A 23,714-nucleotide genomic window follows, 5' to 3' on the forward strand; every position below is an offset into this window, starting at 1 on the left:
ACGCTTAATTTATATACTCCACTCTCTTACTCCAATTTGAGTTTTTTTGGAGCAACCGACTCTGTCCATTTTTAATATAGTATATAATGTAAAGATTATAAGCTCAAGTAAACAAAAAATGGATTGGGTATAAATTAATAAATATTATAGATTTGTCCAATTTTGAGAATAGTTACTTTGTGTGCACAACTATTTTTAAATGCTTCTTTTTCAAGTTCTGTACGCAAGCAGCATCCTTAATTTGCATTGTACGAATTTATTTTGCGCAAATAAACTTTATTCACTTATGTTTGCATTTTTCGGCATATATATGCACGTTTAATACACGATTCCTTTGCGCATCGTACTTGTCTCGAGAGCGTTAGAAAAGTTTTTGAGAAAAATTTGGGAACAATGTCTACTAATTTAATTTAGCAATTTGCAACGAGATATTCGTGCGCAAATGTTTCCATTTCCGCTTTCATTTACGCATTGATTATTTGTAACAGAACTGCATGACGCGACGTCTAAATTTTTCGTTCTCACGGACCGATCCGCTTCCATGAGCTCCTCTACGATACTCGAGAACGCATCACTGCGGCGCGGAACACGTGGCGTATAGCTTTTTTTGTTTGTGAATTGACTCACGAAGTATATTAGCGTGTAAAGAGAAGGAGAGGAAGGAAAAGAGAGAGAGAGAAAACAGTTACAATTCACGAGGGGAGAGTCATTTTTCGGTATGCGTCGCTAATGAGCACGAAGACGAACGGAAGACCAACCACCTATTAGAAGCCGACGACGACGACGACGAGAAGTTCTCGTTAACATCTCGACGCGTCTTCCTGTTGCAAACGGAATCGTAAGTTACGATTTGATGTTTAAAATATACACACAAAATCGAACAGTTCATTGCCTGTCATACCGAAGATCATGCATTGTAAATAAAAAATTAATTTATGGATTTAGATAAATTATAGATTTATGTAATCAGTTATGACCCAATTTTTTATTTACTGATTAACTTGCGGTTAGCCTTAACCTAACGATAATGTAAAAATTGTATTGTTTTTTATCTATGGTTAATCGCTAACCTGATGATTTTGTGTGTGTAGTAAATAACTTTTAGAGTTACTAGGACAAAATTATTAGTTTGATGGTTAATCATATAAAAGTATAATTTTTACATTATCAGCAAGCGAAATTAAGTCTAAACCACAAAGTTAACCAGGCTAAGTCATTAATGAGAGATATATCCTTATCGTTACTTGAAATATAAATAAATAGATTCAAAAATGCGCGCGCGCGCGATAATTTCATGTGATTGCAAGTTCTATACGAAAATTGAAGATAATTTAGAAATATTTGTGTGTGTCGCGATACAAACTTCCAAGTTTATTTATCCGATAGAGAAGGTGAACAAATACAATATTAAGTATTTCATTGGCTGATAACAAAATCAGATCTATTAGTGCATACAAATTTTGCATACGCCTAATAAATAAGCATGTGTTTACTACCGCGGTATCTACATAGATTTCACAAACAATACATTTATTTATATCGAGCGCGCGCCCGCGCGGTCGATCCCCCGATATATTATCTCTAATGCATTCCTCCGCATCGATTTAATGGACTCGAGCGTGGATTCTCGTCTGCGTCTGCACTTCCTCGCGTTCTCGTTCTTAATCGCGCCTGACCGGAAACCGCGTAGACCGCGCTGCGTCCGATAGTGTTATGCAAAGAATTGTACAAAACACCGGTCGTCGATGCGTGCACATCGCTATCTTTCCTGCGAGCGAAACGCTAAAGATATTAGCGTTCGGCGTATATCTGGGATTTAGGTCACCGTTGCGACTGCCTCACAATCGCGAGTCGTACGAGAGCATGCGTAAATAAACCATCCATTCACGTGGCGAATGAAACCGCTACGCAATGTGTGAGTTCGTTCGCTCCCTTTTCTCACCCGATTTCGGTTTACAGCTTCCACAGTTGCTCCCCCCCCCCCCCCTATCTCTCTCTCTCTCTCTCTCTCTCTTTTGCAAAAAATTAAATTACCGACAAAAATTAGTCTATCGAGCCAATTTGCTTAGTAATTTCTGTTTCATTCCTCGTACGGCTGGAAAAAAATTTTCACGGTTCATATGGTATCTCTGCACGGTCATCTAAACAATTTTTATTAGTTACACGCAGAAAAATATTATTCTATTGCTAAAAAAGTAATTACTCAATTAATTTTCTTCTTTTTAACTAACGCTTACGTTTAACAAATATTTTCTTGATAATAATCTTAACATATATTTATTACAAATTTTAGAAGAAAAAACCTCATTATTAACCAAGAATTAATTTTGTAATAAGGAATATTATAAAATTGATCGAAGAAGCGAGATTTCGTGTAATAAGCAAATCGAATTTGTTTTAATTTAATAATGTTGATAGAAAACAGCAAGCGTTTCGTACTCCAAAATTATTGTGTCAATCTTTCTCGGATTGTGCTACGGAAAATGATACTGACGAGGTGCTACCCCCTATATTTGGCGGGAGAAATAAGAAATAAGAGAAGTAAGACGCGTCCAGATTACAAAGCCAACACATTATGTGTCATGATCCGTTGATCTCGATGATTCACATCGGGTAATCCACCGACTATGCCGTCAGCTTTTCCGTTGACAAATGATTTCACGGGACACTTGTTGCTTTTATCGGAATGTTAGTGTAAATGTATATTCAAAATTTACGGATGCGAATTGCAAACGAGGATCTTTTGTCCTCTTCGAGTTATCAGTGAGGAAAAAAATTATCATTTTTTTCGAAATTAATTTACTATTTTTTATATTGCAACGACAAAAAATCAATGTTATTTCGAAAGATTTAGACCCTGCAGCATTTTTTCATATTTTTCATACTTCAGGGGTGATATCTCTCCATCGCACTCACGATCAATCATAAATTATAAATTATATCGAGATGTATTTGTTGCGTTTTCGCGCGAACTATCACCTCTTAATCACGAATGTCGGTTATGATTATCGTTATTGTCCACATTGGGATAATTAACGGACACGGGGAAAATGAACGAACGGGTTTGCACGAGTCATTGGCGGTCTTTACATCATCTCTATCATATCGAATGATTCAGCACAACTTTAGTTGTGAGAAACGGTATAATTGCGCGCGCGCGTCGTTGTTCAATATTTAACCGACTGATGCAAATTACCATCTACAATATACAAGTCCGTTTAGCGTAGGAGGTCGCGTTAATGAACGCCGTTATAGTTCATAAATATCCGTAATTGTGTTCTCAAAAATAGAATAACTCTTAGAGAGTTAATTTATTATAATTTTAATACTTTTCTCTTTTTATATAAATAACGGATTTTTACATGATCTTTCAAAAGCGTGAAATATTAATTTTGTCTCGAGAAGTTGTTGTCTTATATATCTATATGTATGTATATGCACGATGCAACTGAAGATGAAGATGCATCTGGGTTATCCTCGACATACACGCGTAGACACATAGATAATGTATAATAAGGTTTACGGTCGCAACGATATTTCGTCGCAGCAGAAATATCCTGAGCTCGGGCCAACAATGTCGCATATGTAGAATCACGTCGTCATTGTGAATTTCGACGTTCGAGAATAAATCCGACGTGTCATTTCCCGATATATATTGTGTACTAGTACTCGTCTCCCATTAATATAATAATGTTTTATACTTAAAAAAAAATAAAAATATATGCCGTTAAATAAAATTCAACTCTTAGAGAGATGAAGAGTTACGGATTAAAAGTAATGGTAGTATTTATAACAGAAAAGCAGCTTTGCAACTGTTGTTGAAGATTCTTTATAATATGATTGATTTATACATTTTACATTTAGCTTCATAAGAAATTAAGTGTGCAATAAAGTGTGCTATATGAATCGACAATATTAAAAAAAAACTTTCACCAGTTGCAAAGCTGCTTTTTCAGTTGAGCGCATCTAATAATTAGAAATAGCGGTGCATTGTTTATAAAATATTAACATTTTTGCGAATTCTTACGACACTATAATTCTGCTTTTATTCTTGTTAGACTTCACTAGAGCTCTCTCTCACTTTCATCACGTGTCAAACTTATGCGTATATCTCACTTTAAGTTTCAAAAGTACATGTGTACACTAATTGAACTACAAACTTATGTTGTACTGTGACTTGGACATCGTCAACTCGCCCTAACTCTTGCTCCACCTTCGTGGCGGCAAAGTGCATCCTTTCGATAAGACAACGGTGAATCTTCTGTGAAGATTACGTCACCGTGTCGACATGGTTCGCATAGCTTCTGGATAAATTGGCGACAAGGATACGTTTTCTCGATATTGATTCATCGCACGCCTTCTTTTTTTTATCATAGTCTTCCGCGAATCGACCGGAAATGGTTATTGCATTGTCACCAATGTTATTCATATACGTATGTATGCATTATGTTTGTAACGTAAGGTTTCTTTCCAAGTATCTAAATAATACCACATATCGTAATAAATTTTCAAAGGTATTTGCAAAACAAAAGAGAAGTTTCACATTTGTTTAATCGAACATTTGTTTTCGAATAAAATTAGAAGATATAGCAAAATATAATAAAAAACATTTTTTTTTAATTGTCATTTATTTATTAATTTATAAAATAGGTACCTATCCATAAGTCTATAAATACCGTTAGGATTAAGACAAGGAAGAATGGTGCAGACGAATTGATGGAATAAATTAACAATTCACGTTACAACAAAAAAGAAATAATATAAACGAAAATAAATCTTATTACAGTAACTTAACGTGTCGACGACGCTTTTAACGTTAATGAATTTTCTTTTAATATTTCTTCTTCGTTTCGTGGAGTGGAGAGATAAGAAATTTTATAAAATTTATTGTGTCGAAAGAAAATTTATCGATGATCTTTCGAGAGTACTTTACACCGGCGATCACATAAATTAGTACAGCGTGTATATACCGTTAAGCAGTCGCTATCACAAAATAAATGCAGCATAATAAATATCCGAGAAAGAAAGGCGGATGGAGGGAGGAAGGGAAGATATACTGTGGTATGCGAGCGTGTTTTTGATACGCGCCTAATCGCCGTGACATAATCGCCGTACCGCCGCGCAGCATGACGTGATCTTGTAATATAATCGATGCCCTTTTGTTCGAAGGCCACGCGGCTCGTTAACGTAAAAGCACACACATGCACGATCTATTGGGTAATCCATCAGAGAATTATTTTTCTCGTATGACACGTGAAAAAGGCAGATCACCAGACGATCGGTTGACGATCGCCGAGCACCTCTGGTAGAACTTTGTTCATATACTTCTCAATCGATGGTCAAACGCGATATGCACGAATTGCATCCTACTCGTTTAGAAAAAAGTGTCTCGCAAATTATTTCCGCTTTATAATCTGATATTTCTCAAATCTCTGTCATTTTGCAAAACGATTGGAAAGAATAACATCTTAAATCTAAACTCTCTGTATATGTGTCTCATTTCCTGTTTGTATTTTTTGTTTAGAAAACACAAATCTTTTGTTTTATCAAGGTTTGAAAATATTTTAATGTAAAACGCGAGCAATTTATCAGAAATGTGTCTATTTCTGATAAAATCGAATACAATAACTCGGACTCTTTCTCTGTTTATTAATTCACTTTAGATCCGATAAATGACACACAAGTCGCAACTCGGAACATATCGATGAGCCGATATGACTAAAAATATACGTTTGCACATTACAAACGAAGAAAAAGATATGAGGGCTGAAAGGGTTGAACGCGGCGACGCGACGCGACGGTGTACCTGAAGGTTTTAACTTAACCAGGTCAAGCCTTCCGGCAAAAACCGAACGATCAGGTCCGATCCGATTCGTGTCCGCGACTCCGAACGACAGCTCGATTGAGTATTGAGCTCAAATAAACACGCGCTTTTGTCTCATGGCGTCGGCCAACTGCCGACACGCGCACAACTCTGGACGCAAAGTTAAAAATAAAGGCGACCGTTTAGAGGTCTTTATATCCAGGTCGGCCGCGACATAATAAGGAACTGGAATGCCAGTGTTAATGTCTAAATCACTTCATTTTAAGCCAATTGCCTTTTAATCATTTATGAATCTAGATTCCTCTATATTGTTTAAAAATTAATTTTTATTTTTTCCTAACATAAGATCAGATTGATAACTATCTAAAAGATAAATAATTTGGAATAACTATTTGAAAAGTAGAGACTTTAAAAGCTTCAAAATATTTTTTTAATCATCTCATTACTATTTTTTTACGAAGTTAAAATACGCTTCCTTAAAAATTGTCTATTTTTGGAGAAGCAACTCGCATTCATCTTAATAGTTAACCTTTAATTAATAATTCCCACTTTCTCTCATATTTTAAGACATATAGTTTTAATGAACGGGGAGAGGGGGAAACTACATTGAGTCAAAAAGTGTGACATATTTTCTTAATAATAGGATATAAAATCGTATCAACATGATTCTCGCCAATGGCGTTTGTCGACGAAAAAAGTAGTGACGATAGCGGTTAACGTGATCGCAGAACATTGTAATTCGTATGTAAACGTAGAATTCAATTCTTAGCTTTGTGAAATGGGACGGGGCGAGACGCGGGTACCATCGATGAGCTCGATCGACCGGAGTCCGTGCATCTCGTACAGAAAATCGCTTTCTATTACACGCCTGAATCGCCGTGGCCATCCGCCGCTTTCTCACGGAAGCTCTCAAAAAGGAAGAAGGCGAAAAAGGACGAAGAGAGAGAGAGAGAGAGAGAGAGAGAGAGAAGGAAAAAGAGCGCAGAGTTTATCGGCATCGAAACGGCGTTTCGCGCGATCGAACATGGGGCCGGGTCGTTATACCTGACCGTTTAATATATGTATATCTGACGTATATATCTACTTTTATCCATGTATACTTGTCGTATCGATCGTTTCCTTGCCATCCGCCAGCGCGACCGTAACGTGCGATATCGAACGCAAACAGTCGCTTTCGATACCTTCTCTCCTTGAAATCGAGCGTGCGCGACAGAATCCGTCGCAAGAAAGTCACGATCGGATGGGAACGACTTCTGTTTATCGTTACCACACCCGAAATCGACGATCAAAGATTAATGCTAAACAGGGTTGCTACAAAACTGGAAAATCATGAAAATTAAAAACGCTCAGAAACATTGAAGAATTTTGCAAAATTTTCTCGAAGAAATTAAAATGGCTTTTGAAAGAAAATTATTACAATAGTATGCATACATTACGACACTTACACAATTTTAGAATACTATCAACTTAAGTGGAAACGGTATTAGCAATATTAATATAACGGTTTGCTTGCTATGTTAAATTGCCGTCTCTCAATAAAATATTCTATGCTTTCCAAATCACAAAATGAAAATATAACAAATTTTGAAATGTTGAAATATTCAACGTGTATTGAAAGCATCATGGAAAATCATGAAATTTTGTCCGGAAATGAGGGAAAAGTTATATGTGGAATTTTTGTATGAGGAATTCGTGACAACCCTGCTAAAGGCTATAACGCTTAAAAAGTCAACCAATCAGAGTCTTTTATATTTCATAGAAAGGAAGTAAATGAAGGACTTTGTTAATAAATGAAGGATTATTTTCTTACGCGTTATGCAAAAATTGCCATCAAGTATTCACGCTTTGATCTCCCCGCGCAAAAAGGAAGACCTTATTTTCACATAAGAAGAAGAAATGAAACAGCTCTTCATTATACCACACAAACAATCGAAGAACCCTCGGCAACGTCCGCGAGGAGTTCGCTCTGCGGCACCGTTGAATGAACGTAGGGTACTACTATCCGTTAATAATTCCGACGCTGAGTCACCGTTTCCAATACACCCACTGTCATCGCTTGGTGCATTCCGAATGACGTCGGTCGCTGACACCGTGGTCGCGTGACGTTCACTTCTCTCTATACGGATCTCGCGTTGTCCACTGAATGATCGGAAATCACGATCGGGAGTCGCGATGACTCTAGCCGATCGGAATGTCAAGTCATTTCGATAAACAGAGTGACGCGGGTTTTGGACTATTTCGAGTCGAAGACATTTCTTGGAACTCCTAATGCGCAACAGACGCGTTCGTGAACATACGGTACACTGGATAACTCACCCCACAGTGGTGATTGTCTCCTGTAAAGATGACGAGACGGTGAACGAATATCATCGTTTGTTGCTTTTTTTTTAATAAAAATGTAGATATATATTGACAGTTTGATAATAGCTATTGACAATGAAAGACCAGTGATCGACTTGCGATTAGTATTCTATAAATTATTACCTTGGCACAAGATACTGTTTCTATTATTATTTCGTAAAAAGAAAACATATGTGTGTATTCTCTCTTCTTAGTTACATCTCTTTCATCTGTCTAGCTTTTTATTTATATGATAGTGCGAATGTGGCGAATTGTATCTTTCTCCAGACAGCGAGTCGTTACGTATTATCTACTAGCTCAAGAAAGTCTACAAACAATTTAGCTGTGCATAATATCTATAGTCTGGTATTTTTCCATACAAAATACATTACCCGGTATACAAGCCTGGTTATACTATATATATATATGCAACGTACAATTTTCTCACCGCGAGAATTGAATTAAATTATTGTCGCGCTAATATATCATATAATTATAAAGGAATAATAATTACGGGAACAATGTCTATACTATTAATGCTCGCGACGCGTTGCTCTCAGATGCTCGCGATTACTCGCAAATGTTATGCAATTTCTTCTTCTGATACCAACGCCGCTGCTCGTTATCTCTTACCGCGCTCTTCTCTTATTGCGTTCTTCCCTATCTCCTCATTTTTATCTCCAAGTAATGCCGTGACATCGTTATCGTCTCTCTCCTACAATTTACCACAATCGTGTCGATGCACCAGTCCTGCTGCATCTAGTAGTGGTGCATTTGTGCCATTAACAACATAGGCAATTTATTGTCGTATAAATTTTTGCTGCTTTTTCTGATTTGATTTATTGTTTTCGACATTCTATTTAAACATTTTTTATTCTCTAACAATAAAGCAAATTATTTCTTACGAAAGGCGAAACAATTTAACGATATAATTAAAATTTTGAAATTTGTTATTATTTGTTTATATTTTATTTTATATTTATACACGTTAGAAACAAAAATTAGATTTGACATTTAAATTTCTTAATTGCGACATATTACTGAAAATAATTCAAGAATATGGGAAATTTGTAATATTTTATATCCGGTTTATTTTTCTAAATGTGCACATATATACCATAAATATGCACGACACCATAATTTCTAAACTATTTCTTCAAAGAGTGAAAGTCGTTTATTGTATATCTGATTTGCATTCATGTTATTTTATGTCGCAGTCCGTGACTGGAAACTCCGTTTAAAATTCTTGACTCTTTAGGTCGATTCTAGCACACGTACTTCTCTTTTTCTCGTATTTTTTTTTACTCATGTCACATAATACGTAATTATGAAAATAATGGATTACCGTTTACGTGAAAGAGCGTAGAAGAAATTTTTATGATGGATTGTATTGTTTGTGTAGCGCCTTATGCTGTATATTTCGTATAAAATTTCGCAATATTGCGTCATCGTGCTTATGTAAAAATGAATCGGATTAACTCTTGTCGTTGTTTTGACACTAGAAATCGGACTTTCAGATTTTTAGTTAATTAGCTAAAGCTATTATATGGCTCCATTGACATACAAGACAACAATTAGTAAAAGCTATTTCAACAAAATTCAAATGGTACTTATTTTAATATCAAACAAAAAATCCGCGTTTCTACTTTAATGATAGTACAAGGAAAGATAATTTGCTCAAAACCAATTGTATTAATAATTCACGTAATTTTCTAATTGTTTATCTGTAGTATTTTTTCGTATAACACATCATTGTAATTTACGCAATTTAATTTCCATTTCATTTGCTTTAGAACCTTCGTTGTGCCTTTGTATTCAAGAATTTCCTGCATAACGGTTTGACTTAAATAATCGCGAAAACATTCGCTTTGATTGAGAACGTTCGTTCATTGATCTTTTTTCAATATCAAGGCTGATTTCGCAAAAAAATATTCGGATATTTGGCTTGAAAGTTATGACTCGTTTCTGTTGACTAGTTGTTGGCATATTACTTTTCTCACCGTGTTACCCTTAATTCAATATCCGGTGACGTATATTGTCGATTTCCTGTAGCGAAGTATACTAACTCTTTTTAAGCGCAAGCTTACAGCGGAAAAATTTCTGAAAGTTGGTTGACGCACGACGGCGGTTTGCCGCAGATACAACACAGCGTCGACTATAGAAATAGGGTGATGGCTCTAGCTACAACTAGCAGCTAATGTCAATATTAACAACCCCCTGTTGAACATCTACCTTATCTACCTTATCCGTAGATAGCATGACGACGAGACATCGGTCTTTACTTTTCCATATACCGATATGACGCTATCATTTCGATTAAAATGTGCAAGTCTCCTCTTGGAATACGTTTACTGTTTATGTCATCACTTCGATATTATCTGAATAATTTAAAATTTTTAGTCACCCTTCTCCATATCTATCTTGAATTCGATTCGCAAATCGTATCAGATATTTAAAAAAAACCGATTTCTATACATCTTGAATTCTTCTTGAAGTTTTTTTGTTTTCTATTTTCTACCTTTTAATTGATTTAATTAGTCATTTTTATTTCAAAATATTATATACGACACACATGTAATATAATATAAGGAATATATTTATATATCTGTATGTGTGGCAGTAAACAACTTTTTTAAATTAATTTTTCCAATTGTTCTAATAAATCTTTTTATTATATTATAATCCATTGGTTGTTGAACAGTAATGATGAAGCTAAAAGGTTCTTCTCATGAAATCGCACTTACGGTAATTAGATATCGTCGTATATGGCGCTTCGACCGGCATATACACCGAATACACGTGCGTGTGTCACGCACACGCAGGCATAACCAGAAAGCGACGCACGTGTCACGCGGTCGGGCAGATACCCTACCTACACGCGATCCTCACGTCGACTCGTGCAATGACGTGCCCTCCCGCCCTCCGACATATAAACGAGCTTTAAAATATATTTAGATGGAACACAATTCTCGAATACGATGTCGTGTTAGACCAATATGTCCTGCTGCTGATAATCGAGATAAAATTCTTTGCGATAAAAACAAATATAAAGACTCAGACAAAAAATATATCTAAAAACCTATCAATTTTTAAATATTTTAATTGACAGAGCCAACCTTCCTTTTCCTTTGAAAAACAATTTTATTACTGTAAAAATTGTGATTTGGCGTTCAAATTTTTTAAGCAGACCATAAAGTATTGTATGACCTTATCTGTAAATTACACATATAGAAAAAAGGGGTCAAATTGATAACAGCATCCCCAGAAGTGCTTTATCTTATATGTATATGTATAATCGATTGCCGAGCAACTGACAGAATATATCTTTCGTTAAACTTTTTTCTTTTTATTAGTATTTACTAATTGATATAATAGTTTAATGTATATATCGACGGATAAGATATTTCTAAATTCTATCGTGAAGATACCAAGGAAAATAGAGATAATTTAAATAGATATTTAATTTCGATTTATAATTTTAATTAACATGATCATCGGTCCTGTTCTAATTCGAATGACAAAAGATGAGGGATCGCACTGCAGGGACTTCCTGGATTTTAATATATGTGAACGCTCTTCTTGGCCAGAGGCTTCCATATAGAGATTTTTCTCGTGTGATGTGTCTGTATGTGAAGTCAACGCCGCTGGCACTTTCCCTTTCCAAGATCGATTTTGGCGCCGTGCGTCCGGACGGCGCAAGTCGACGACGTCGACGGTTCTTCAAGCAGGGCTGTATTTATATACGTTACTGTCCAATTTTACTCCCCTTGTTTCACTTTTTGGTGAGAAATCGGTGGACACGCACTGCCCCCTTTCATTTTGAACAATCATCAAAGATTTTCCCTAAAGGCCTCTTAATTTTAATTGAAATCAGATTAATTGATTTACAATGTCATACGAGCATGCTAATATAATGTTATTGTTCAAAGATAGAGATTCCTTTATTCCTTCCGTGAAAGCGAAAATTCACATCGCGTTAGCAACACCCACAAAATTTTCGGTCAATTTGTCCACGCTTTCTATCTATTCCTACCCTCCCCCTTCCTCTTTCTCTTCAGTACTTCGATCACCATGCTCGCTCCATCGACTTGTTAAATGACAAAAAAAATACGAGGGCAACGATAGCGAGTGGGATGGACGGAAGAAAAAGAGTACTCGAAAAAAGGTGTCTTAGGCTGGCACATCAAAAGCTCTTCCACGGGGGTGACCCGCCGCGATCCATCCCTGTCCGCAAAGGCTCTATTTCTCTTTCCCTCCTTTTCTTTCTCTCGTTCTCTCTCTTCCCTCCCGGCGCTCTCCCTCTCTCTCTCTCTCTCTCTCTCTCTCGATTCCTCCTCACCCCTCTCTCGTCTCTCTTGCCTCGCGAAAACCCGCCGCCTTTCGTTAAAGGTGACCCGACGAAATCGCCAACGAGTCACACGTGCGTGCAAAAGGGTTGAAGAGAGGGAGAGAGCAGTTGAAGGGAAGGAGGAGAGAGAGAGAGTCCTCCGGCGCGGGTGGTGGGCCGCGAGAACCACGAGGCAGACAGTGCACGCACTCTTCGCGCTATATCATGGATACCACCGAAAATCCCCTAAAGGGAAGTACGCGAAACAAAGGCCAACCCCCTTCCACCCTCGTATTGCTTGCCATCCGTCGTATCTCTTCCGTCCTCCTCTTCCTCCTCACGTGCACGAACACCCGCGCGTTTAGTGTATTCTTGTCCATGCTCCACCGTTGCCCCTTTTTATTCCTCAATTTTACGAATGCATGCTTATAATTTATTGTTGGTTTTCATATATATACTTTCCTCAATTGAAGTATAGTTCCATACATTATTTAATGTAAATCTAACGATCATTTAAATGGTTTATATCAGATATTTAAGTGATATCAAGAGGAACTTTCCTCAAACACTATTTGTGATTAATAGATACGAAAACGATGTATTTTTTCGATTTCTAAGATTTTTATCCTGATCTTTATCCTGACCATTCTTTATGATCCGAATAGATAGAGGGAATATTTTATTCTTCTGAGATCTCTCTTCATTTATACATTGAATCATAGACAGATATGAATGAACTAATATTTTACACTAGTTTTCTTATCGCTGCATTTTTATCTAACAAAGTTGCATGCACTTTACTTTGAGTTATTATGTGAGTAGAAATCAACGTTACAACATTATCGATCGTCAATTTGCTGATTAAATAAATTCATGATAAGCAGTTACTCGTGAATTCAACGTGAATTGCAACATTAATACGGAACGATCCCTCGTTGCATGTAAGTGCATCGCGGCTCAACAATGCGCATCTTGCGTGTATCGAAGACATTTCGCTTTCTCTATAAATTATTTTTACGATACATAGAGACAAAGAAGTCTCTAATCCATTGAATATATCTCAAGAAACAAATATTAAAATTGTTATTTTTAATCAATAATTTTATAAAAATTAATATATTATATAGAAATAAAATAATAAATCTTTTACAAATTAATCTTGAATAAATATGTTTATCTTCGAGATAGGTATATTTAATATTTTTTTAATACAATATAATACGATACAATTACAATATTTATTAAACAATTTTTAAGAAATTGTAAATAATTTGACCTAATGATATTTCCCGTCGGCTGATTCGTAAATCTAATTGGGCAGAAACATGCTCGCAGCTAATTTAGATTGCACAAGGTTGATCGTTCGTTCGCAATCTTATCTCTCACGAAAGTACAATAGAGTTTATCTTCGAACCTGAGTAGGTCCTACAGGGTCATTCGCCGCGTCTTCTTCAAGGTTGCTCGAAAGCTCGCCGTGGCACTGTCGATGAGTGGGTCGGTCTGCTGAAAAATCGATACGTACGAAAGTGAGAGTCGCTCCCTCGGTTGTTCCACCCTCCTTTTTGTTCTTCATGCTCCGCGTACTCTTCTTACTTGCCGTTTGGTTCATTCATGTTGTCGTGGTGGCCGCGCCGATGCACCTAAACGCGCAAGCACAGTTTACGCTCGTGCAAGCCCGAACAAAGTACGCAAAGCCGGTCAAAATGAAATTTAAAGCGCGTTAACGGCATGCGATTCGAGGCGCATTTTGAGTAAAAATATTTATTTCAATATTTCATCCAAGATCTTCAAAAGATTTATTATCCTTTTTATCAAATCCTAATTGTTGGATAATACATCACTGATATATTAAAATATTAAGATCTTTAATGATGTACGGATAGAGAATAACACACACACACACACACACACACACACACACAAGATTCTTAATAAAATTGTAAAGCAAAATGAAGTCTTTAATTAAAATATTTAAAATAATTATAAATAAAAAGATTTTGTATGAAAATTCAAATAAATTATTACAGAAGTTTCATGTTTTAGCAAGACATTTTATTTCGTTAATTTAATTTTAATAAATTACAATGTTTCTAATCGCGCGCGAATTCCAAATTTAATTTTTTCAAATCTTATCGAATTATTTCTTTAATATTACAAATTATAATATTGAATAATATTATATATAATGTAATAATATACATTTAATATAATATTGAAAATTATTCTGTATTATTTTATAAACAGTCGTCAAGGAAGCTTTTTAAAATAGAAACTTAAGAAGGTCCGACAATGTAAAATCTATTAGCCTTGTTGTTTATTATACATATATGTATATTTATATATATTTGCAAAATATTAAAGAGACTAATCGATCTTTACAGGAGTTCTGGAAAAAAAAAATATCGTGTTTAATATTCGTTTAACGCGTGAAATTTTATTTATGTTATTTACCACGCATTTTTTCTTATTGTTAAATCTGTAATATTTATATACTGTGTAATTCTGTTATTTGCATATAATAATTAGTTTTATAATCATAAAGTAACTTGATAAATTACCTAGATAAATTTGATATTAAATTAACACAATTAAGTGACGACACGTGTCAATAAATATATTTCGTTATGTTGTAAGACGACAATGCCGCTATGTAATGTAAACAGCCAATGACTCCCCGCCAGGTTATAGCTCGGCTTTCAAAGTTTATTACCGATTACCGTTGGAATCTTGCTTACTGCCGTGTAATTCTGTCAGAGTCTCGTTCAAGTCTGGCACTTTATGGCCGCTCTCTTTCTTTGCTTATAATCTCTACTCACTCAAGACGAATTGGAATACGTAAAAAGGATACGCAAGATGATGTGGTATTAGAATATCTTTTACATTTGTTACACGCTGTTAATGATATTAATACCATGTTATTAGATAGTACAGTTAACACCATAAGTGCGCGCGTGTGTGTGATATAAAGTATCTTTTACCTAGCTTTGTGCTACTTCTTCGCTGAAATATGTCACTTAATCTCGGGTGTTATTTTCTTTCCAGCAGCAGCGGGTTTCCTAAAGTCCTCGTAAGCAATCTACCGATTCAATTACGAATAGAACAGCTGGACGAGCTTTTTTCCAACTACGGCGCTATCCAAGTCATCGAAAAAGCACCGTCGCGGGATCCAAATACACAATGCGTGTACATTAGCTATGACACGCAAGAGCAAGTACAACAGTATGTAATTGGCACGATCTTTTATCTGTTATGTTTCTTAAAAGATCTAGAAAATTTTTAACGCAGAGGCCGCTATCTCACTCTTTGTTTGCTACGGAGACTCGCGAAAGTTCTTTCCTACCTACTCGTGTTTAGAATTCACGTTAGGACTTTATGAATTCACTAATAAACTCTGACGACATCTAGTTATTTCAATTCATGTAGGATTGACTACTTGATATATTTCAATTAGAAGAGACACTTATCGATCTTGTTATTTGCAGGGCTGTGAACCATTTAAATGGCTACGATTTCGACGGCAATCCGCTGAAAGTGGAGATGTCCTCGGCGGAGGGCCGACGCAGAGGCCGCAGCCAACGCAGCGGCGGCGTGGCCTTCGCCGGATTGCCCGGTTCTGGTCGCCAGACCGATTTCCCGCTGCGTATTCTCGTCCAATCCGACATGGTGGGTGCGATAATCGGCCGACAAGGTTCCACCATACGGCAGATCACTCAGATGACGCGCGCCCGGGTCGACGTGCATCGCAAGGACAATGTTGGTTCTCTGGAGAAGGCTATCACCATCTACGGTAATCCCGAGAACTGCACAAACGCTTGCAAGAAGATCCTGGAAGTCATGCAACAGGAGGCCAACAGCACGAACAAGGGGTACGAATTGGTTTTGGCTTTTTTGAGTCTCCGAGTTATAAATGGAATCATAATAATCACGATACTGCAATTTTGAACAGATATATATTAAATATAAATATGTTTCAATACTGTTTACGACTTTCGAGTACTGTTCATTCGGTTTTAGTACACTAACACATTCTTGTGATCATATTATCTTAAATATGTACATATAAAATACAATTTGACCAAATGGTTGTTTTACCTTTAATTAAATTATGACGTTAATTACATTATGTTATATTACTTATCGACAGTGAGATCACTCTGAAGATCCTCGCGCACAACAATCTCATCGGTCGAATCATCGGTAAGGGCGGTAACACGATCAAGAGAATCATGCAGGACACCGATACGAAGATCACCGTCAGCAGTATCAACGACATCAATAGCTTCAATCTCGAACGCATCATCACGGTTAAGGGAACGATCGACAACATGAGCAAAGCTGAGTCCATGATCTCCAGCAAGCTCCGCCAGAGCTACGAAAACGATCTGCAAGCTATGGCTGTGAGTTTTAGTGCATATTACTTATTATATCTTCTCGTACAATAAACCATAATGTTTCTTGGAAATCTGTCGTAAATTGAAAATAAAAATATATAGGAAAAATATAAACGCGGGAAAGAAATTATTAAAAAAAAAAAAGCAAACAATATAAATATACAAATACGGTCACGTGAATTTCAATGATTTGTGACATTATTACATGAAGATCGAGTCTTGAAGAGTTCTATTTCAAATTTTAGATTTTTAATATTTACTTATCAGAAATTAAAACGGCAAGAGCAAACTCTTTCGTCAAGCTTTCAGTTAATCTAGAAAGGTTTGATTGTGTCAACCTCGTTGAGATCAGGCGCAAATAAAACACATCGATTACGTCAGAGATGCCGTTGCGCAACGCGACGAAGCTTCTAATCGATATAATCATTGTTCTCGCCAGCCCCAAAGCATGATGTTCCCCGGCCTGCACCCGATGGCCATGATGTCCACCGCCGGCATGGGCTACAGCTCCCGTGGTCCCGGCCTCTATGGTTCTGGACCCGCCCCGTATCCCTACCAGAGCAGCCTGCCTACTCAACAGGGCGTCCCCGCCAGCGATACCCAGGAGACGACTTTCCTGTACATTCCCAACAACAGTGTCGGCGCCATCATCGGCACCAAAGGCTCCCATATCCGTAACATAATCAGGTTCTCCGGCGCGAGCGTAAAGATCGCTCCCCTTGAACAAGATAAGCCGGCTGAGCAACAGACTGAGAGGAAGGTCACCATCGTCGGCTCCCCGGAATCTCAGTGGAAGGTAAGTGCGAAGTAATTGTCCCCGTAATCTCTCAAACAAGAGCGAAATTCATAATTTTTTATTTTATAATGTCTTCAGTTTTACACGCGAATATTACATCGATAGCTCTGTCAGATTTATATATTATACTTAATTAAAATGAACATACTTTAAATACGTGAGCTATAAAAACGTGACTTTTTGCTAATAATACTAAAGTAGTTACCCGAAGTCTGTTTTACTGTCCATATAATGTCGATGCCATATTGGCAGATAGGTATCGCGTCGGTTTGCTATTGTAAAGGTCTCGGGTTCGAATCCGGTCGCTGACGAGAAAAAATGTGTATAACCTTCTTAAAGAATCCGTTCGCGATTACCCTGCTATATTTTGGGTGGATGTTGTCTTCTATGCATCAACTTGAATCAGCAGGAATATTAAAGAAAGGGCCCCGTACCGACCTCGTCAAATCAAATATGCGAGAATCGGCCCCGTTTGACCCTTCGACATTTTTTTTTTCGTTTTATATTAATTCGCTTCTAACAACTGTAGAATTTTCTTAGTAATAACGAGGGGATTTAATTTTTATATTTTTACTTTTTAAAAAAAATTTTTTTACATTGTCAAAAATTGCGATTTCAGGCCCAGTATTTGATCTTTGAGAAGATGCGGGAGGAAGGATACGTCGCCGGTACCGAAGATGTTAGACTTACCATCGAGATCCTCGTGCCCAGTACTCAAGTGGGCCGAATCATTGGCAAAGGTGGTCAAAACGTAAGGGAATTACAGCGCGTGACTGGTAGCGTTATTAAATTGTCAGAACAGCAAGCGACTCCTCCTTCAGCAGAAGAGGAAACGACTGTCCATATAATCGGTCCCTTCTTCTCCGTTCAGGTAAGAAAGAGAGAGAGAGAGAGAGAGAGAGAGAGAGAGAGAGAGAAAGCTGATTTTTTACATAACTTTATAAATAAATGGATAGATAAATATCAGACATTTGTTATGAAATATATAAATTATCTTATCGTATTTATATCAATAATTAAATGCGATAATTTTTTCTGAATCTTTTAAAAGAAATAACAAGCTATTAGCGTATTAGAAATATTGCTAATCGATTTTTGTTTTTAAATAAAAAAATAAAATGTGATTAAAGAGTAGTGATGAACAAATCTTTCCTATTTTCTTACAGTCGGCACAGAGAAGAATCCGCGCGATGGTATTGCAATCGGGTGCACCCGGTGGAACCGGTGGTGCTACACGCGCCGGTCGCGGTAGCAGCCAAGAGGGTGCCTCCCGTTCTAAAAGAGATGGCAGCGCCACTTCCCAGGGCGGCACGACGTCGCAGCCTAGCTCCCAACAGCAGTCCGTCGGCTCGCCATCGAGCCAACAACAGCAGCAGCAGCAACAGCCGCAGCCGCCATCATCGCCGCAGTAACATTAACATCGATGATACCGACCTGACGCGGACCGACGCCACAAACGCCCATCCGCTTCATTCGCCGGAGTGGCCTCGTCGTCGCTTTGACATTCTCTCTCGTCGAGAGGCTGAGCTTATCGCGATCTCCTCCTCTCGCGGGGCGCGCGCGATCCTCCCTGACGAGGGAGGGCTTCGAACGAGGGTGCGCGACGCGCAGATCGCGACGGGAAGACGCCCGGCAATGTTCTGAGAATTAACTCGACCGAGATCCAACAACAAGGTTCGCGGACTCTCGCACTCTGTGAGGTAATCCTTGGTAGTAACAATCCCGTGATCAGAAACGATTCACGTGTCCCGTCTTGACGAATCAACGGGAATTCTAAGAGTGCTCGGTGAGTTCACAATTGGCGGCGAGTTAATTCTGAGAATTCGAACGAAGAATTGTTATTCCAAAGATTCTAATTCCAAGACTCGATTGTTGCGAGTCAATCTGAAGAGTCAACGAGGCCCTGGGCCCTCCGTTCGGTTCGACACGGGCGCGTTTATCGTGATTTATGTTAATCGCGTGCAAATGATTAATTTGTCTCAAGTGTCCTTTTCGACAATGGGGATACGTATATTGTGATCAATCGCAGTGGTATTAGATTGAAACAATTGCGATTTTCGAATCACAACTTAAACGTAAAGCTCGGCAATGATATAGGCGAAGTAAAGGCGAAGCCGCGATCGATCGGAGGAGCACCGAACGTATACGTTATCGAATCTGGCTTTGTCCAGACAGACACTGCCCATACGCGATCGCTGACTCTCACGACGAACTCCCATCCTCGTTGACGAGGATTATGGCGTTTTCCCCTTTGCTCTACGCGTCGCGCCTGCGTCCCGCGCGCACACCCCCGCGATAGCGACGAAGCGACAACAACACAGCCGCGCACGACCCAATTTCGCAGCGCTAACGAAACCACCGCCGCCGATGAAATAGGACACTTCGACGAGAAACAAACTGATTTAAAAAAAAATAGAAAAAAAAGAAAAACACACACAACCTTATTACCTCATTGCATTACGGTTAAAGATTTAATACGATAAAGGAAAGTGAAACGCGCGGGAGAAGCGATAAACCGATTAATCTAAAAAAAAAAAGAAAAAGTCTATCTAATATTAAAGTTATTAATAATATACAGAGAAGTTAAGTGACAATTACATATTATGTTATATCTGTTACTACTACTGCAACTATTACTATTATTATTACCTACTACCTACCTAATACTATTATCGCTATAAACTATTTACTTACTTCTTACTAGTACTACAGGAGGAAAGCGGTTTTTCTTAAAAAAAAAAAAAAGAAAGCAACAAAAAACACAGATTAGGTACAGTTCTTTTATACACACAATTCAGAGACGTTGAATAATAATATACGAGACTTAAACAATACCGAGACCGTGTATCGCGGAACGGCGATCCGTTGACGGTCGTAGACATAAGCCAGGATGTCTCAGGAGGAGAAGAGAATAGAAGCGACCCCCGCGCTCCAACCCGCCCCTCCTCGCACGTAATACCAAAGAAGCGACTATGAGTTATTTCGTATTAGTGAAGTGAAATGCGTCGTGTACGCTCTATTCGCCTCAAGTTCCTCATCAAAAGCCGAACGGAAAGAAAGAAAACAGGAGGGATCAGATACGTGAGAGGGGAAACCGACGAGTAGTCATCGAGACGTCGAAAACAACGCCGACGAGACATCGAGTCGCTGGCACGAGTGATTGATGATGATGAAGAAGAAAGAAGGAAGAACGAAAAGGGAAAGAGAAGACGTGAAAGTACGATCGTGTAATACCATATCGATAAGACACGGATATCGTTTTACGCCATGTTTTCAAAGAACGTCTCTCAAACACACGGAGAGAATGAAAAAGCGACTGTCGGTCGACGCAACGAAGAACAGCGAGTGAAAGAGAGAAAGAAGAGAAATACGAAGGAAGCAAACGAGAGACAGACGGCGAGCGAAGGAGGGGACATAAGGGACAAAAAGTGAACAGACAAAACTTTTCAGGGATTTTTACTTTTACCATGAATGTAATAATGTGTGAGTGTGCGTGTGTTGAATAATAATTATTAATTAATAAGTAATTTGATTACTGATTAGAGAGAAGTTAACGGCGAGGAAAGGCGAAGGAAAGAGTAAGGAAGAGATCAGTCTTAACGCGAGATAGGCAAGAGATGGAAAGGAAAGTAGAGAGGGACGATAGGAGAGAGAGAGAGAGAGAGAGAGCGAGGTGTCGTGACGTTTGATCGCGACATTTATTTTCGCCGCGGATGGTGTGTCGCCGAGACGAGCGTCGAGACGGAGCCTCCGCGAGACGTCTCCCGACGAGCCTGCGAACCCCGTAATTTTTGCAAATTATAGCTGTTAGAGGCGCGCAGGATCCGGCCGGGGCGCGGAGAACCGCGGAGCGTAACAATCTCGATCTCGCATCGATATCGCGACTCGCAATGCGTATAATCGGCCATTATTATCCCATTGCACAGAGCCAAGAGATTCCTTTCGGGAACGAGGATAATCCGAGAATAACGCGGAGACGAGGCGAAACGAAAGGCAAAAAGAAAAAGAAAAGAAAAGAAAATGAGACGCGATTTCGCGTTCTCCAACAATGATGTTGCATCATTAAAAATGACCTCGAGCCTTGCTCTAGCTTGGTATATTAGTGACCGAGTACGCGCTCACAGTCGCTCTATCGAGTTCTGAAGACATTCCTAAGTGATGCTTTTAGAGCGATATGGGGGAAAGAGAAAGAGACAGAGAGGAAAAATGAGAGAGAGAGGTTCCAGACGATCGATCGCGCGGCAGGTAGATGAGGCGGAGGCAGTAAGATGGGGAACGCGATGAATCAAATCAGATTCGGAGTCGAGAAAACCGACCCTGCAGAGCGGTCGTTAAGCCAATGACCAAGGAAATTCAACAAATACAACGGACTAATCAATCACGGCGCACGGTTTCGCGCCGATCGGGCTTCGATCGTTCTCAAAGATTCGCACAAACCTGACGAGAACGAACGCCGATTTTATTCTCTTTCATTATTATCTGGATCATTAATTCTACTTCTCGAATTTATCCAGCAGAAATGCGGGACTTACTTTTCACGATCGATAATCATCGAGCTCATCGGCGCGCAACCGAGGCGGCACCGGTATCAGCACGTGAAACGTGCCCCATCGGGGTACTCACGTCTAGCGACACGACGGGCCCCACGGGCTCGTCGATTTATACTCTCGGCGTTCGGTATGCGTTTAGTACAAAGATACACGAGGTTAAGAATAAATAAGATAATCAAGATTTAAAAGGGACATCGAGAGGTAGAAAAAGATGTAATATCTTTATTCTTTTTCTTTATTTCTTTCGGAAATAGCTGAAAATTGAAATTCTAGAGTGTGCTAATATATCTCACATTATTCGATAAAGTCTAAATACTTTGCCGCAAAAATGGAAGACACGCATTACTTTGTCACGTATTTTTTTATGTTAATTACTAAATAATGATTAACCAACCTTCATTTTTCGTATCGATAACGTTTGTTCTTAAAGCAATAAAGATATTAACTAATTTTAATTGTCATTTATATAATTAGTGTTTTTTCTATACTTAAAATTTGGTGAAAAATCGACGTAATCGATCGATATGAGCTCAAATGTATGAGTTGTTTTCGTCAATTCTTTTCGATTGTATTCATTCTTATAGTTAGTCTTAGTTTGAGTCTTCATCTCAAGATTTAAACTTAATAATTAAATTATTTTTTAAAAAATAATAAAAAATTTGCTTGTGCACACTTTAGAAATTCAAATCTCGGCTTTTTCCGAGAAAAAAAAACCAAGGACTGATCAATCACACGATGTTATATCTTTTTCAACTCTGTCTCCTTTATTAAAAAGAAAAATCTTGAAGTCTTCTGATTTTTAACCTCGATCAACTTTAACTCGTGTTTATAAAAGTGGATATATAGAAGCTCGTAGACTCGATTGAATGTTTATCCCTGTTTCTAGTTCTAAAGCTTAGATGAAACAAAAATCTTATATAAATGGAGATTAAATATAATCGACATTTTGTTGAATGTAAAAACTAAACTTTAACGGCTCGAAAGCAAAGCGAGGATCAGATAGATCACATATCTAACGCCGAATAGGCGACGAGAATACGAGTCTTCTTCCTTTCTGCTGCATCGCGCAAGCATGAAGCGCTGAATTAGCACACGAGTAAAGAAGAACAGAGAAAATGATAAAAAATCGAAGATAGAATGAAAGAGGAAAACGAGTCTGAAAACGTAGATTTATTTTTGATACATTGTTGGGGAGACTCCAAGTGAATCTTTCTTTTTCAATTTTTTTTGTTAGATGTTTTTAATAACTTAATGAATTTTTACGATATTAAGAGAAAATAGAGAGAGAGAGAGAGTTTTTTTAATGTAAGATAAGAAAAGGAGAGGGAGAAAGAGAGAGAAGAGTGGCAAAATGAAATGATTTTCGCGGGAAAACGGATAAATTAACGTTATAGAGAGAGAGAGAGAGAGAGAGAGAGGATTATAAAAGTTAATCGGGGGGATGAGGCGCGCAGCTTTTTGCGCTGTGCTCGCTCGCTTTTAGGAG

The 23,714-nt window shown here is 38.0% G+C and overlaps 1 protein-coding gene across 1 annotated transcript in view; it reads left to right on the forward strand.

Annotated features, from left to right (window-relative positions):
• Positions 1-20,255, forward strand: part of LOC108779041 (IGF-II mRNA-binding protein) — a 47,824-nt gene extending 27,569 nt beyond the window's left edge. The window contains exons 2-7 of the mRNA XM_018546375.1: positions 15,537-15,710; positions 15,974-16,357; positions 16,636-16,888; positions 17,322-17,678; positions 18,298-18,549; positions 18,845-20,255. Of these exons, the coding sequence (XP_018401877.1) occupies positions 15,537-15,710; positions 15,974-16,357; positions 16,636-16,888; positions 17,322-17,678; positions 18,298-18,549; positions 18,845-19,090 (1,666 nt within the window). The 3' untranslated portion in view covers positions 19,091-20,255. The remainder of the gene's footprint in view (positions 1-15,536; positions 15,711-15,973; positions 16,358-16,635; positions 16,889-17,321; positions 17,679-18,297; positions 18,550-18,844) is intronic.
• Positions 20,256-23,714: the final 3,459 nt, after the last annotated feature.

The sequence above is a fragment of the Cyphomyrmex costatus genome, unplaced genomic scaffold (assembly GCF_001594065.2).
Source record: "Cyphomyrmex costatus isolate MS0001 unplaced genomic scaffold, Ccosl1.0 scaffold55, whole genome shotgun sequence".
Lineage (NCBI taxonomy): Eukaryota > Metazoa > Arthropoda > Insecta > Hymenoptera > Formicidae > Cyphomyrmex > Cyphomyrmex costatus.